Source organism: Ovis canadensis, chromosome 1 (assembly GCF_042477335.2).
Source record: "Ovis canadensis isolate MfBH-ARS-UI-01 breed Bighorn chromosome 1, ARS-UI_OviCan_v2, whole genome shotgun sequence".
In the NCBI taxonomy this organism is placed as follows: domain Eukaryota; kingdom Metazoa; phylum Chordata; class Mammalia; order Artiodactyla; family Bovidae; genus Ovis; species Ovis canadensis.
In genome coordinates, this window is record NC_091245.1 from 8,487,393 (window position 1) to 8,504,371 (window position 16,979).

Genomic DNA, 16,979 nt, shown 5'->3' on the forward strand with positions numbered 1-16,979 from the left:
AGTTCACAGGGACCTTATCATTCCCATTTTACAGATGAGGAAACTGAGGCCCAGGAAGGTTAAGGGTCGTGTGCAAGGTCACACAGGTGCTAAGTGGTGGAGCTGGGAATGTCCAGTCTGAATTTAGAGCCCATGACATTAATGCCAGTCTGAACTGTATCTGCGCTACCCTAGGGATATGCTACCCTGATTTGATCAGCAAGGCCTGAACCGAGCACAAGGATGACCACACACATCAGCCCTCCTCCTGACAGGGAGAGCACGTACATATGCAGAACCGTCACCCAGGGCCAAGCGTAAGCTCATTTCCCCAGAGTGGGAGGAAGCAGGCGGAGCGTCTGGGGCAGGCCTCAGGGTGCAGGGGGCACAGGAGGGGAGCCTGAGAACTGGAGGGGCACCACAGGCAGGGCGGGGGCTGGGAGGTACCCCAGCAGAGGGTGGAAGGCTCCTGGCAAGACTGGCTTTCCCGACAGCCTGCTCCGCATAGCCGGCAGCCACAGTAAGGCTATCAGCAGAACGAGGATTTCACGGACGCGAGGGCCTTACTTTTCTTGTGGGTGTAGAACTTGTCCTCAGAGCTGTCCTTGGATTTCTTAATGATCAGTTTCCCAGACTCGACATCGACCTTGAGCTGCAGTTTCTGAGGAATCCCCAGAGATTCTGCCTTCACCTGTGGAAAGAAGGAAGAGGAAGGAAGGGGAAGAAAGGCGCTGGTCATCCCTTCTCAGTGCTTTCTCAGCACCGTCCCTGAGCCCCTCGTCCATGTGACCGGGCGGCCCTTGGCCGTCTGTCCCTCCCGTGTGGGACCTCTGGTTTCTATTTCTGAGCCTCCTTTGCCCCAGAGGGAGTTTTCGCTGGCAGCTCCTGAGAATCGTTAAAATGTGGAAGGAGCCCAGCTTCTCTGCTGTGTGCACATCAGCTGTTCTGCTAACAGGTTTGGTGGAGGAGAAGGATGAGCTACTAGAAGATGCTTTATTCACTGTTTAATCGGACAACACTCAGAAATCTGATGAGTCCCCTTCTTCCACAGAGGATTTTAGTAATAGATTGAAGCTCCCAGGCCTTGTTACAACCAATATATGAACTTTTACTGATAACAATTAGGAAGAAGACAATTGTCTAGGCACTCAGAATATGGACATGTATCTTCTTTTTTCCCTTTCAACTATAAGCAGTATCTCTTGGCTCTGTACATTTTGTTTTTATTATTATTATTTTTACCATGAGGTATGTGGATCTGGGCTTCCCTAGTAGCTCAGACAGTAAAGAATCTGCCTGCAATGCAGGAGACCTGGGTTCAATCCCTGGGTTGGAAAGATCCCCTGGAGAAGGGAATGGCAACCTACTTCAGTACTCTTGCCTGGAGAATCCCATGGATGGAGGATTCTGGAGGGCTTATGGGGTCCCAAAGAGTCTGACAGCACTAAGCAGACATTAGTACACACACATGGGGAATCTTAGCTCCCCAACCAGAGGTGGAAGCCTCACCCCCTGTAGTATAAGCACAGAATCTTAACCAGTGGACCACCAGGGAAGTCCCGGCAATGCATCTTAATACAGAATTTTCATCAGGGCTCAGAAGGACGTGGGGGTGGGCATCCCATCCTGTTTTTGAACGTGGAAGCAGTGCACGCCGAGACGCTCCACAGTGTTGGGGGAATACAAGAAAAGCAAATTTCTGGGCCTGGAGAGTCTAACTCAGTCACTTCCAGGGAAATCATAGGAATCCCTTCTCTCCCCTAACCCCTACCTCGAGGCACTGTTTTGCAGCCTATTCAGAGGGCTGCCTGTTTGATGACACTCACTGCCCTCACTTGGAGAAGGATGAAGTTTTGGTGTCTTGGGTCAATGAGAAGCTCTTCCCATGGGATCCTCCCCATGAAGAAGGCTCCACAGAGTCACCAGGGCACCCATCCTAACGTTTCATCATCGTTCCAGGGAGTCGGTTCTGCTGACTTCCAATCTCAGTCAGCCATCGGGCTCCCTGCTGAACCCAGAGCCCTCCTTCCACTGGGACCAGAAGGCCAGCCAACCCCCCGCGTGTGGAGCGCAAGTCCATGGACACGAACCTCAAAGGTGACTGGAGGGATGAGTGAGCGCCGGTGGGGAGACTCCGGACCCTCGTGCAGCAAGGCCTTGACCTGTGGGCGGAAACGCGTGAGACTTCAAGTTGGGAGGCGATGAGAAGCCAGTCCGGGCAGGGACAGGGTCACGGGGACACCTGGGCATTCTCCGAGGGAAGAGGGGACCACAGAGAAGCCCAGGGAAGCAGCAGGACTCCTCCCACACACCTTGTCTTCAATAGAGGACAGGAGACTTGTCAGTTGGCTGAGCTTGGCCACCATGTTGATGGGACTGGCCTCACCAGGCACCTGGGATGCGAGAAAAAGAGCAGGTAAGGACGGGCTGCTGAGGGTCAGCTGTGAGAGGCGTCAGGCTGAGCCTAAAAATATACTTCCAGAGCATCTCTGGGCCAAGGGACAAGCTAGGGGAGGAACTTCTGGGGTCAGAGGTTACGAGGTGATGCCAAACATGTTTCCAAGTGGCTGGACTGTACATCCTTGCTGAAGCGGGTACTGTCAGATGAGCCTGCATGTTTTTGTTAAAGAGGCAGCAACGGTTTGGTACCTTTCACCAAAATGAGTTGAACCAGGAAACAAAAACAGGATTAGCTTGAAATTACTTTTAGGTTCGGATTTTAGGCTTCATCCTGGTTTCCCCACCAACAACCCCACAAGCAGGATTACCGTCCTTCTTTGCATGTAAGGAAATCAGGGATATGATATGTGCAGTCATCTCAGAATTACCATGACCTAAAAGCACGCCTTCCTTCCCTCTTCCCTCGAAATCTGCTGCTCTCCCAGGACTTCTCACCGCCTCTACTCGGTTGCAGAAACAAAACTCAAGGTCTGTCCTGGATCACAACATCTCCACCCTCCTACGTGTACTGCATCTATTGGCACCGCTGCTGGACTTCCAAAACACAGCCAGGCCCTGCTCCAAACCCCCTCACCCGCCACCAGGAGAAAACAATGATCCAAACCCTTAAGGACTTGGTGTGACCCCCTCCTGAGCCCCAGCCACACCCCTCCGACCTTCTGATCTGCCCATGGCCTGGAGCCACACTTCCTGAGGAATCCTAGAAACATAAATGTCACCACGGGAGGCCACTTCCTTGCCACTCAGGTCTCAGAGTCACAACGAGGTCTTCCCTGACCACCCGCGCCGAAGACATCTCCACTAGATCAGCATTGTGTTGATCGTTTGTTTGTTGTCTGTTTCTCCGGCTAGCACGGAACCTCCGTGAGGGCTGGGCCCAGGAGAACCGTGTCCAGTGCTGCGACCTGGGGGCTTGGCCAGGGAAGATGCTCAGTAAAGTTGTTCAATGCGTGCGTGAGGCTCCCAGAGCTGACGTTACATGTCCGAAGTCACACAGCTGGTAAAGGCACGGCAGGATGTGAAACTATGTCTTCTTGGCACCAAGTCCACAGTCTCGAGCATTTACTCACAGAAGAGATCTTTACAAAGCCTTGATTCTGCGCCAGACACTGTGCCAAGGTGCTGGAGGTATAGAGCTGAAAGGACACCATCCCCACCCTCCGGAAGGACGAGAAAACCAGACTGGACTATTCCAAACACTAAGCAGGGTAGAACGAGGGTGATCACCAACTAGGTGCTGCCTTTTACCACCACCCACCCCCCAGTAAGTCAGCCAGGTCACACAGACTTCTGACCTCAGTTTCCCCTGGAGAAGGGAATGGCTACCCACTCCAGTATTCTTGCCTGGAGAAGCCCAGGGACACAGGAGCCTGGCGGGTTACAGTCCCTAGGGTCACAAAGAATAAGACATGACCGAGCAACTAACACTTTCACTTTTTTCCGTTGACCACTTATCTTTTAAAACTATTTTAATTTATTTATTTGGCTGCACCAGGTATTAGTTGCGGTATGTGGGATCTTGCAGCCTGCGGGATATTTTAGTTGCAGCATGAGAACGCTTAGTTGCGGCAGGCGGGACCTAGTTCCTTGACCAGGGATTGACGTTGGAAATAGGAGTGCAGAGTCTTAGCCACTGGACTACAAGGGAAGTCCCCCACCAGCGTCTTCAGCACATTCCTTCTGCCATCACTGATCACCATCATTTCTAACCATCAGCAGCACGACCACTACAACCACCGCCCACCACAACCATCACCACCATCATCACGGCAGTTGATACTTGTCAAAACTCTCTGTAATTTTTTTGGTTTGGCCCTTGGCTCCTTGATAAAGCTCCCAATCAGGCAACAGTTATTATTGATCAAGGGACGGGCTTGCTGGAGTGGAGCTGAGATGCAGGTAAGGATGGAGCAGGAGAGCAGGTGGGACAGTACAGGATCCCTTGTTTTAGGGGAATCTCTTGTTTTTCTCAAAAAGAGTCAAGACGATAAGCAGATTCAAGCCCCTCCTCCTCCACCAGACACTCTGGATCTTCACACTGGTCATCATCACCTGGTGGTAAGATGGTGTCTTCCCAGCTCTCTTGGAATCTGTGTCTTTTGGGGCAAAGATGTACAAAGTAGAAATGAAGCTACCAATAGAGTGGAGTAAAAGGTATTAAAGAAACAAAAGGTATTAAAGAAACAAAAGGTATTAAAGAAAGCTGGAGTTTTGCCTGTACTACCTTGTTAGGTAGAAGAATGCACAACAGTCTGTGAACCGTGAACTTCCAGATGTTAAACAGGATTTAGAAAAGGCAGAGGAACCAGAGATCAAATTGCCAACATCCACTGGATCATTGAAAAAGCAAGAGTGTTCCAGAAAAACATCTACTTCTGCTTTATTGACTATGCCAAAGCCTTTGACTGTGTGGATCACAACAAACTGGAAAATTCTTCAAGAGATGGGGATACCAGACCTCCTGACCTGCCTCCTGAGAAATCTGTATGCAGGTCAAGAAGCAACAGTTAGAACTGGACATGGACCAACAGACTGGTTCCAAATAGGGAAAAGAGTACTTTAAGGCTGTATATTGTCACCCTGCATATTTAACTTACATGCAGAGTACATCATGCGAAGTGCTGGGCTAGATGAAGCCCAGGCTGGAATCAAGATTGCTGGAAGAAATATCAATAATCTCAGATATGCAGATGACATCACCCTTATGGCAGAAACAGAAGAACGAAAGAGCCTCTTGATGAAAGTAAAAGAGGAGAGTGAAAAAGTTGGCTTAAAACAACATTCAGAAAACGAAGATGACATCTGGTCCCATCACTTCATGGCAAATAGATGGGGAAACAATGGAAACAGTGATAGACCCTATTTTTGGGGGGCTCCAAAATCACTGCAGATGGTGACTGCAGCCATGAAATTAAAAGACTCTTACTCCTTGGAACAAAAGTTATGACCAACCTAGACAGCATATTAACAAGCAGAGACATTACTGTGCCAACAAATGTCAGTCTAATCAAAGCTATGGTTTTTCCAGTAGTCATGTATGGATGTGAGAGTTGGACTAAAAAGAAAGCTGAGTGCCAAAGAATTGATGGTTTTGAACTGTGGTGTTGGAGAAGACTCTTGAGAGTCCCTTGGACTGCTAGGAGATCCAACCAGTCCATCCTAAAGGAGATCAGTCTTGAATATTCATTGGAGGGACTGATGTTGAAGCTGAAATTCCAATACTGATGTGAAGAACTGACTCACTGGAAAAGATCCTGATGCTAGGAAAGACTGAAGGCAGGAGAGGGGGACAATAGAGGATGAGATGGTTGAATAGCATCACTGACTCAATGGACATGAGTTTAAGCAAACTCCAGGAGTTGGTGATGGACAGGGAAGCCTGGTGTGCTGCAGTTCATGGGGTCACAAAGAGTTGGACACGACTGAGTGCCTGAACTGAACTGAACTGAATGCACATGACGGTGAGATGGTGGGTGTGCTCTGCCCGGCATGTTTAAGATGTATGCGCTCATCTACACTCCTCACCTACTGACCCCTCCAGTCCTTGGTTTTCGGATGGGGACATTGAGTCAGAGCAGTGAGTCAGTTGCTCAAAGCCACACTGTTGGTGTTGACCTGAGATTTGGGTCACTGGGTCTCAACTGGTGGACCTCTTGACCTCTGGGGACAACTGACAAGGTCTGGAACATTTGGGGGTTGTCAAATTTGGGGGATGCTAAGGACATCTAGTGGGTAGAGGCCAGGAAGTGTTAATATCCTATACTGCACAGAACAGTCCCCCACAACAGAAAATGACCCAGCCCCAAATGTCACTAGCGTTGAGGTTGAGGTCAAAATTCACAACTCAGCCTCAATGTGGGTGAACTGGTCTGAGTGCCACCCGTGGCTTTACAGAAGCTGACCCAGTTATTTCACTGAGCTTTTCAGTTGAACTTCAGAGGATGTGGGCTCCAAGGTTAACAACTCTCCATTCTCACGTAGGGCAGACCCAGGGCTCTCCCCAGACCTCACATTCTGCTAATGCTGCACTTTACACCTCCCAGCAGCTTCTCAGATGCACTCCACGCAGGGGTCCCCATCCTGTCTCGCTGACCTGATGGACAGGGCCTTGTGCTGGCAAGAGGCTGCCACCTCCAGATGTGCCACCCAAGCAGTCTCACTTACTCCCTCACATAACCCTGCAGTGGCAGATGGAACTATGCCCATTTCACAGATGAGGAAAGCAAGGGTGGGGGCATAGTCATCTGTTGAACTTGGATGTTTCTGATGCATGGCTCAGGGTTCTTTTCTATACCCCGGGCCGCCTCAGAACTCCCTTTTCCATTTGTGAAATTTCTGAAGGCATCAACATAGTCTCTGGTTTTTCAAGTCAGGAGGGTGGTCACCAGAACCCTCAGGTAGGAGGATGGTAACCAGAACCCTTTCTCTACATCCTGACGTCACCCCCATCCTGTCGCTACTCTGGCTACTCTGACCTGCCACCGAATACAAACACGGTGGCTGAGACACTCGGGGCAGCACGCTGGGGATGGAAGCTTCTCCCTCTTCTAATTGACTTCAAAGGTTTGGGAGTGTGTTCTTATTGTCAAACTATTTAAATTTTACTGTCTGGTAGGGCTCCTGTTTTGTCTAAATTCGCTTTTACTTTCCCAGAAACAAACACATCATTCACTTGAGGAAAGCAAAATTACATTTGCTTGCCTTTTTTATTCCCCCTGATGAATTTTTAAGTTGTACAAACAGAATACAAAAACATTTTCTCAGCAAAAAAACTCCAAAAAACCATCTGGGCAAACGCGACCCAGGTCGCTTCGACTCCATTCCATCCCCTCCTTGTGGTGACCTTTTGGGTATAAACACACCTGGTACAGTTTCCATGTGCAGACTTACACCCTAGTTTATACATTGTTCAACCGTTTGCTTTTTCCACCCAACAGTATACCTTGAAGATCTTTCTACATCAATGCATCCACCTTAGTTCAGAATTCTGCATCCTACTTCTTGATTTTAGAGACAAAGCTACAATAAACACCTTTGCCAACATCTGTGCAAATGTGTAGACCCTAAGGCAGCTGCCTACAGGTAACTGGCTTGCTTGCAGGATGCTGAGCATTTAACATTTTCATGCAAACGGCTAACCTGCATTTCAAAAACCCATTTGCACTCACAACTGTGAGCGATGAACCCAGGAGTCCTGACCTCTGTGTTGGAGCCAAGTCTTGACTTCACCAATCAAATTTGCCCATCGGAGAGGCAAGCGGAGCTTTGCAGCTCATTTTTGGCTACTAATGAGGTGTTACTAACATCTCTTCAAGGGTATCCTGGCAATTCCCAGTCCCTCTTTAGTAAAACAGCCTTTTAAAAATCCTCTCCCCATTTAAACATTTTGGTTGCTTTTACTTAATCATGGGTGGTAGGGTTTGCCTTTTAAACATGTTAATTCTGTTCTTAGCTTTGCTGGGGACACTTTCTGTGACACAGACAACTTGGCAGGCCTTGGCTCCCAGTGTGTGTGTGTGTGTGTGTGTGTGTGTGTGTGTGTGTGTGTGTCTCAGGGGGCCCACCTTCCCCTGCTCTTCCTGGGGTAAGAGGTGGGACCAAACCATTAGGCACCTCCAGTTTTTGTCAGTTTCTGATGAGAAAAGGCTCTGCCTTGTCTCTTTTATTCAGCACTAATACGGAGTTTTGGTGGCAGTTCCTCAAACCAAAATTCAGTGGGGGCAGGAGGCATAAACCTGACTGAGGGGCAGGATCCTGAGGCTCCTTCGCCCTAGAGGTGGGGGTCCAGCAAAGTCCCTGGGACATTGGTTTCCTCCTCTCCCCACCTCCCCCAAACCACCCCCCAAGCCCCTCCCACACTTGTTTCATCAGCTCCCAGCGTCTTTACCTGAGGCCGCGGACGCAGGCCGGGGGACAGCTGCTGGTCAAACAGCCTCTGCAGAGACTCCAGAGTAGGGAGGGCCCGGATGACTTCACTGGGGCGGGAGACAGGATGAAGGCCGAGCGTTAGTGAGGACCAGCGTGGCATTGCGCACACAGGCTCCAGCTGGACACGCGGTGTGCTCACATGCACTCTGGCAGAGGACAAGCCCAGGCAAAGATCCAGGCCTGCCAGAGCCCCCCACTCCTGCCTGGGCCCCACCAGGACCACACGGGAGCCGTGATGCGGTAATCTGATTCACCTCTGTTTAGCTGTACTTGACTGCGTAAGCCTGTAGAAACTCTGAATCTAGCAACCCAAATGACTTAGAAATAACTTAGTAATCCATGGTCCCCAACTTGAGTGTTTATAAGAATCACACCCTCACTGAGTGTTAAAAATGCAAATGTCTGGGCCCCAACTTGATTTGGTCTGGAATCTGCATTTTCGTTTTGCACCCCAGGGTCTTTCAGTGGGGGCAGTCTGTGCTTTCTGGTTCAAATCCCCTCCTAGCAGCTGAGGTGGACGCCCCAGGGAGGTCTGTCTTTGTCTGACTCAGTGACAATACTAGGACTTGATTGATTCTTTGTTCTCATCTCATCTATTTTCCCGTTGCTTTGGACGGGGTGAGCAGACAATTTTGAGTTCTATTTTTCATCTATTATTTCATCAAAAACTGTTCATGTTTTTTATACATTTAACATTCTTAGTGGCTTCCAAATATTCTATCAAGTAAATGTGCCAAAATCAATTGCTAGATATTTGGGTTATTTTGAGATTTTGGTAACTATAAGTAAAGGCTGCTGTGAACAGCTTTGTTCATATCGCTTTTCTTTATTTTCTTTTATTTTTCAACTTAAAAAATTATTTTTAATTGGAGGATAATTGCTTTACAATATTGTGTTGGTTTCTGCCACATATCAACATGGATCAGGCATCGGTATGTGTATGTCCCCTCCCTCTTGAACCTCCCTCCCACCTCCCACCCCATCCCACCCCTCACACAGAGCCCTGGATTTGAGCTCCCTGTGACACACAGCAAATTTTCACGGGCTATCTAATTGTACATTCAGTGATGCGTATGCTTCCCTGATGCTCTCTCCACTCGACCCCCGCCTCCTTCCCTCATTGTGTCCACAAGCCTCTTCTCCACGTCTGCGTCTCCGCTGCTGCCCTGCAGATAGGTTCCTCAATACCAGCTTTCCAGATTCCATACACACGTGTTCATATTTGTCTTTCTCTTTCTGACTTACTTCACTCAGTACAATAGGCTCTGGGTTTATCCACCTCCTTAGACCTGAGTCAAAGCGGTTCCTTTCTGTGGCTGAGTAATATTCCACCGTGTATATGTACCAAAACTTCTTTATCCATTCATCTCTCAATGAACATCTAGGGTGCTTCCATGTCCTCGCTATTTCTTCTTTACTTATTTTCAATTACAGTTTCAAGCCAACCAGAGATGATGGCTCTTGACCGATATTGCTAAGCCCTTGAGCGATGGTGGCCTTGGGCACTATTCCAGCCTGCTCATCATCTGTGCTATTTGAATTCTGTAGTTCTCTACCCTCACTCTTTCAGTGGATGTAACAGTGCATTTCAATACTGATGGACTGATTTGCACATCTTTAACTTCTAATGCCTAAGTGCTTTTCTGTGTGGTTGGTTTTTACTGTATTTCTTTCCCTAGAAATTTCATGTCCATTGTCGGTTTCGGGTGGGAATTTTGTTGTTATTTTTATACATTGGCATAAACTCTTTACTTATTGCTTTGATTTTTATTTAATTTATGTGTTGTGGGTTTTTTCCCCTCATTCTGTTGTTTTCACCCTAGGTAGGCTAGATTTTATTATAAAATGCTTTATAGTTTTGTATTGCTCTATTTTTCATCTTTTCTTTGTAAATTTTTTTGGCTTACCTTAGTTAAAAATTTGGCATGGGTATTTACTTGTGAGCAATTAGTTGCTCATTTAAATCAGTTTCCCACTCTTTTAAAAGCTATGTTATAAACAAGGTTTTGGAGGGTCATTGTCTTATCTTTTTAATTCCTTACTTCAAGTGAAATTTTTTTTAAAATATGTGGTGGAAATAAGTTCACCTTTTTCCATATTGCTATTCAGTGTCACTCAACTGCGCTTGCTCTTTTCTCCCACAGTTCTTTTGAACTAGTTCCTTGCACAAGCCCATCTCAGATATGATAGAATTTCTTGCCAGAATCTGTATCACTCATTCAACAAAAACTCTGGAGCTCCTCATGTACTAGGCAATGCCACGTTCACACACTGACACATCTCACTGTTGCAAGGATGGTGTTGCAGCCTACTGACTTTGATCGGTAATCCTGGGGACTCCTCTGGGAGCCAAGGATGGGGTGGGGGGAGGTAACTGGCCCAGGGAAAAGGGAGAAAGAGCTGGGCAGATAGAGTTCTTGGTTTCTATCCCACCTCCACCAGAGCTGCTCAGGTCACATGGTGGTATTCCATTTAAACTATCACTTCATTAAAGAATTCTAGGCCAAAAAAAAAAAAAAAGAATTCTAAAGCACTAATTCGGAACATGTTTTAACATCAAACAGAGCTCCCTCACTGTTCTCCTTTTTAAAAATGGCATTTTAAAAACACACAAGTACATATACACAAACTGAATCTTTAGAATTTCCTAAGACTAATGCTGTTATTCTCTGTATTTCCAACTTGGGTAAAATTTTGAGAAATCTGGCTTTCAGACATGTCTGGAGATGTTGGTTAGGGCCAGAATGACCAATGACACAAAAGAACTTGAGTTGAAAGACTTGAGCACTGATCTTACGATACAGAAAGGATTTGTCCAAGGAAGTTACCATCAGCAGGGTCCCTGAGACTCAGCTTGTCTGTTTCAGGTCACCAGCTCAAGGGAAGATGAGGAGTAAAGATTGGGCCCACTTTGGTCTCTGAAAGTGAAAGTCACTCAGTTGTGTCTGATTCTTTGAGACCCCAGGGACTATACAGTCCATAGAATCCTCTAGGCCAGAATACTGGAGTGGGCAGCCTTTCCCTTCTCCAGGGGATCTTCCCAACCCAGGGATCGAACCTAGGTCTCCTGCATTGCAGGTGGATTCTTTACCACCTGAGCTACCAGGGAAGCCCCCTTGGTCTCAGAGAGATGGTCAGTTTCCCCAAGATTCCCATTCAGTTTCCAGCTAGAACATCCAACATTCTCTCAGTTCAGATCTGCAGACTCAGAAAGAATGTTCTGAACCTTCATTGTTTTCTTAATTTTTTCTTTTCCAAATTTTTGCTTCTTTTTGCTTTAGCAAAAATTTCTCATGCAGTTTCTTTTTCTTTTGTTAAAATGTTTAATGGAACGATTTTAATGTTTGCCTGTCAAGTTTAATTGATTTTATATTTGACACATATTGCATTATTAAGGAGGTATCCCTCTATTCCTTTTTAAAAAGTGATTTTTAAAAGTTAGAAATTACTTTTATCAGGTATATTAGGACATCTATGCAAATGATTTCTTTATTTTTAACCTACTACATTGGAAGGACTGATGCTGAGGCTGAAACTCCAATACTTTGGCCACCTCGTGTGAAAAGTTGACTCATTGGAAAAGACCCTGATGCTGGGAGGGATTGGGGGCAGGAGGAGAAGGGGACAACAGAGGATGAGGTGGCTGGATGGCATCACCGACTCGATGCACATGAGTTTGGGTGAACTCAGGGAGTTGGTGATGGACAGGGAGGCCTGGCGTGCTGCGATTCGTGGGGTTGCAAAGAGTCAGACACGACTGAGCGACTGAACTGAACTGAACTGAACCTACTGCTAATTATAGTGTTTTATGTTGACTCGCTTTTGGAATGATTTCTTAGACAAAACCTACATTTTTCATACCACTAAATTATATTTGCTAGAATATTACTGACATGTTATATACTTACATTAATAAGTGAAACTGGATATAGTTTATTATTTTAGGCTATTATCTTGATTAGGTTTCTGGATTGGAATTGTACTTTTCTTGCATATTGAATTAGGTGATTTTTGTCATTCCTGAATAATGTGTAAATTACGGTTATTCTTCCTTGTTTAAAGTTCAAAGTAGGGCATGCACAGTAATTTTTATGTTTCATATTTCACATTAAATATTTATTACATTTAATTATAATTTTAAGATTTGCAACTATGTAATTATATTCTTTATGACTTGTAAATCTTTAATGCAAATTATTAAATCTCCTACATTTCTAATTTTAAAAATTTCCTTGACTTTTTTCCTAATTTATTATTTTTTAAAATTATTTCCCCCTTGCTCTTTTACTTTCCAGTTGTTGTTACTATTCATTCACTTAACAGAGATTTCTTAAAGACTTTGTTTGGTTCACTACTGTATCTCTAGCCCCTGGAACAGTATCTGGCTCTTGGTAGCGTGTGTCAATTCAGTCATATAAGACTCTTTGCAACCCTATCGACCGTAGCCCGCCAGGCTCCTCTGTCCGTGGGATTCTCCAAGCATGAGCCCTGCAGTAGGTTGCCATGCTCTCCTCCAGGGGATCTTACCAACCCAGGAATCGAACCCAAGTCTCTGTGTCTCCTGCATTGGCAGGTGAGTTCTTTACCACTAGCGCCACCTGGGAAGCCTGGGCTCATAGTTGGCACACACTCAATCTTTATTCACCAATATTGAACAGATTACCGTTTCCAGTACTTTGCTTGACTGTGGCAATATCTGTGCAATCAGGATATGGCCCATGATGCCTTCAGGAGACTGACAGCCTGGATTAAGTTTGTATGTTTCACTTATTATTCTACCCCACCCCATTTCTGTAACAGAGCATTTAAATCTTTGGCTTTTCCTCCAGGAGTGTTTCGGCTGCATCACCTGGAGCTCTGATATACAGAGGCTTGATTCCTCTGGGTTTCCAAACCTCTCCCAGGCAGGCTATCATTGCATGAAGTGCCTTCCTTAATTCCACTGTGATTTAGGAGATGGTCTAAAAGCACCCAGATGGTTGTGGCTAGTTTTGTTATCTCTATTTTCATCATCATTCTGCGTTCTGGGAACACAGAATGGACACTTCTGTTTTGGGTGTATTCATATCCAGCTGCTCAGTAGGCTGCTGGGTTCTTATTTTTAGGATCACCAGCACACTAACATTTCTGGAAAAAAATTCTTGGAAACTTTCTGAAGGGAAGGCATGTGATTAGTACATTTTTACCAATTTTTTTAAATTGGCGAAGACTCTTTAGGCTTTTGAAGGATATCTATGTTCAGTTAATCCCAAGGAGAAATCAGTAGTCTTCTTGGAGATGCTGCTTCAGCATTTTTATCATGTCATCAAAGAGTATGAATAATATTAAGTATCATAATTTTGAAAAGTAATGGTGCTATTCGTAATTACTTTCTGAATTCATCTTTGCTTGTGGCTTTGAAGATTGTAAAAAGAGGTTACAGTACTCCTGTTTGGTTGTTCTGTGACTGGATCATTATAAGGCTTCTCAATACCTGGATTTAGCTCCTTTATAAGCCTGAAAACTTTAAAAATATATATATTTATTTATCAGATAAGCATCATTTTTTTCCTGCTTCTTGGAGAGCCTGCCCTACCAGCTATAAGTTGAATCTCTATGCCCTCTTTCCAAAGGCTATTGTTTTTTAACCACACATTCTTTGCAGGTGCTTATCTAGTCCTCCCTTGTTATATATATATGTGTGTGTGTGTGTGTGTGTGTGTGTGTGTGTGTATGTATATATATATATATATATGCTTCCCTGACACTGCTGTGTTTTGTGATTTGTTTTATAAATTTGCTTTGAGAACTGTGGGTTTATTTTATGGCCTCCAAAGAAGCAGTTTTAATGATGATGTATTTTTGTCTGGTTGGTTGGTTTCTTTATTAAAATCCTTACTTAATTGATAAAACACCCTCTCCCACACTTTGACCTGTTATTTTAAAATCCTACTTATAATTCTTCTTGTTTCTCCATTTCAGGAGTTACCAAGTATTTCCAGACTCTGGAGACTTAACTTTTTGTTCTCTTTCTCTGCAAAAGTTTCTGTCTGGTTCTAGATGGTCTAACTTAGGGTTACAAATCTCCCTAGAGCCTTTGTGTTGCTGAGGCTCTTTCAGTTGCAGGCAATGACATTGCCATGACATTTTTGTGGGGGAGGCTCCTGCACTGTTTCTCACTCCTTGGTTCTCTGTGACTTTCCCATCCTCACCCCGGTGTCTGTGTTGGGCCGGGTGGTCTGAGCAGACAAATCTGCTACCTTCGGCTCCTTCTCAGCCCCCGGTTCCAGGTCCCTCTCCTCCACCCACCTCTCAGTATCTGCCCCTGCCCTCTTCCCCTCCGTGTGCACTCCCCGCTGCGAGGACCTACCCCATGTGTCTCCCAGCTTCAAGTGCCCACTGCATGCCTATGACTCCCAGATGTATATACCCTTAACCCTGAGGTCTCCTGGGATCTAACTTCTAGAACTAAATCCTTGATTGATGGCTCCGCCCACAGGATATCTAATAGCACTTCAAGCCAATGGCAGTTCAGACAAAGATGATCCTCCTCAACCCTTTCCTCCTTGACTTTCCCCATCTGAGTAACTGGCATCACCCACCACTCAGCTTCTTGCACTGAAAATCTAGGGATCACCCTTGATTGACCTTCCCCTGACCCTACATCCATCTGCCAGCTCCACCAATCCACTCCCGCCCAGGGCACACCAGCCCTCAGCGCCCACATTCTCCCAACCATCAGGTCATTTAACTAATATCTATCAGCTGTTCCTGTATGCCAGACACTGTCCAAACCCAGGACTCAGCAGAATGCAAAGCAAATCCATGCCTCCTCTGACTTCCTTTCTTGTGGGCCAGCCTTACATTATGCAGCTCCCAGCTGTCTGCTGCTTTGGGTCTGCCTCCTAAGATCCAGTCTCCAAAGCCCTGACTCAGATTACAGCGCCGTGCTGAAAATCTCCACCTGGCCTTGGGAGGCCTGCGTGATGTGGTTCCTGCCAGTGTTGCCAGATAGCACACGGGTGGTTGTTGTTTAGTCGCTCAGTCGTGTCTGATTCTTTGTGACCCCATGGACTGTAGCCCTCTAGGCTCCTTTGTCCATGGGATTTCCCAGGCAAGAATACTAGAATGGGTTGCTATTTCTTCCTCCAGGGGATATTCTCCAACCAGGGATTGAACCCACATCTCTTGCATCTCCTGCATTGGCAGATGGATTCTTACCATAGTGCCATCTGGTTCCTCAGATTTTCTAAAATTGCATCCCTAATTGCATCTCCAAGCCTGACTATCACTTTGCCTATGAAGCAAAGACAAACAAGTGGAGGTACAGGATTTAGAACATCACAATGTCTCTGCTTCTAACTCGAAGTTAACTCTCCAGTAAATAAAGGAGTAGAAACCTAGAGAGCTAGCCGAGTTGAGGAAGCTGCTGTCACCGCAAGGGTGAGGTGACTAGATTCTGGGAAAGCCCAGCAAGCACAGCGGTGTTGGGCAGAGGTGCTGAGTGGCTACGTGAAGCTTATGGAGACACTGAAAGGTACAGCCCCTCCTGGACAAGGAAGCGGTAAAGGACAGGATCTCCAGTGGAGCAGAAATATTAAGCTTGCTACCAGCCATCATGAAAACGTGCTTCTTAAAAAGGAAGTGCCGTGTGTGTGTTTCCTAGTAATTAACAATTCATAACAACAGCATCATATGGAGAAATAGCTTTCCGTGGAAATCTACAAAAATGATGGCTCTGGGTCCAAAGGCTGAAACTGCATTAGTTGAAAGCCAATTCATTGAAATGAAACCTGACTGGGCAATTTGATGAGTGCTCAATTTGTCAAAGAAATTATTTGCTGAATGTACCAAATGTACTGATTGTGCTTTTAAGAGCCTTTAAAAGGAAGGTTCAATTTGATTACTGATGATGAAAGATTCTTTTTTGCATATTAACTAAGTGAAGATAGATAGGGCACCAGAGAAACTGACAAAAGAATTTTGAAACTGATGTTTATGTAATAAAACAGAGTAGAGGCTGATAAAACCTCACCCCCATGAAATGCTATTTTTCCAACAAAAGTGCTGACCTTTCATTTGCCAGGGGATTGTTTTGGGTCTTTGTAATTTCTTTCAGATGCTTTAAAATGTTATTGTCAATTTTTTCAAGTATTTAAAGTAATTTTTTTTGGTCAATTCTTCATATAGCATATCAGTCTTAATTTTGTTCCCAATATTTAAGATATTTTTGTTTTTGTTAATTGTGTCTGACTCTTTGTAACCCCCATGGATGGCAGCATGCCAGGCTTCCCTGTCCTTCACTGTTAATTTTAATGGTAATGAAATTAAAGCAAGGAAAGGAATTGGAATTTTTACCAATCCATCCTTCAGTGAATTCATTCGCAGAACGCTGGCATTTTGGTGAATCGGCTCACTTTAAAACCTGCCACCACTGCAATCTTGGGCCATCACCACCCACACAGTGAAGGGCTGACTTTAATTTATCTCCCCTTGGTGACCTTATGTGCTTATCAAATGTGCTGGCTGCAGCAAGAAGGACAAGTAGCAGCGAAAGCCTTAACCACCACATCCTGAGCAAGTGTGGAAGGGCTGGCCGTGTACTTCCGCCCACCCCTTCCCATGGCAACTGG

At 45.6% G+C, this 16,979-nt stretch overlaps 1 protein-coding gene across 1 annotated transcript in view; it reads right to left on the reverse strand.

Annotated features, from left to right (window-relative positions):
• Positions 1-16,979, reverse strand: part of INPP5D (inositol polyphosphate-5-phosphatase D) — a 137,938-nt gene that overhangs the window by 53,900 nt on the left and 67,059 nt on the right. The window contains exons 6-9 of the mRNA XM_069585095.1: positions 8,327-8,414; positions 2,292-2,372; positions 2,070-2,141; positions 547-670 (exon numbers count right to left, since the gene is read on the reverse strand). Of these exons, the coding sequence (XP_069441196.1) occupies positions 547-670; positions 2,070-2,141; positions 2,292-2,372; positions 8,327-8,414 (365 nt within the window). The remainder of the gene's footprint in view (positions 1-546; positions 671-2,069; positions 2,142-2,291; positions 2,373-8,326; positions 8,415-16,979) is intronic.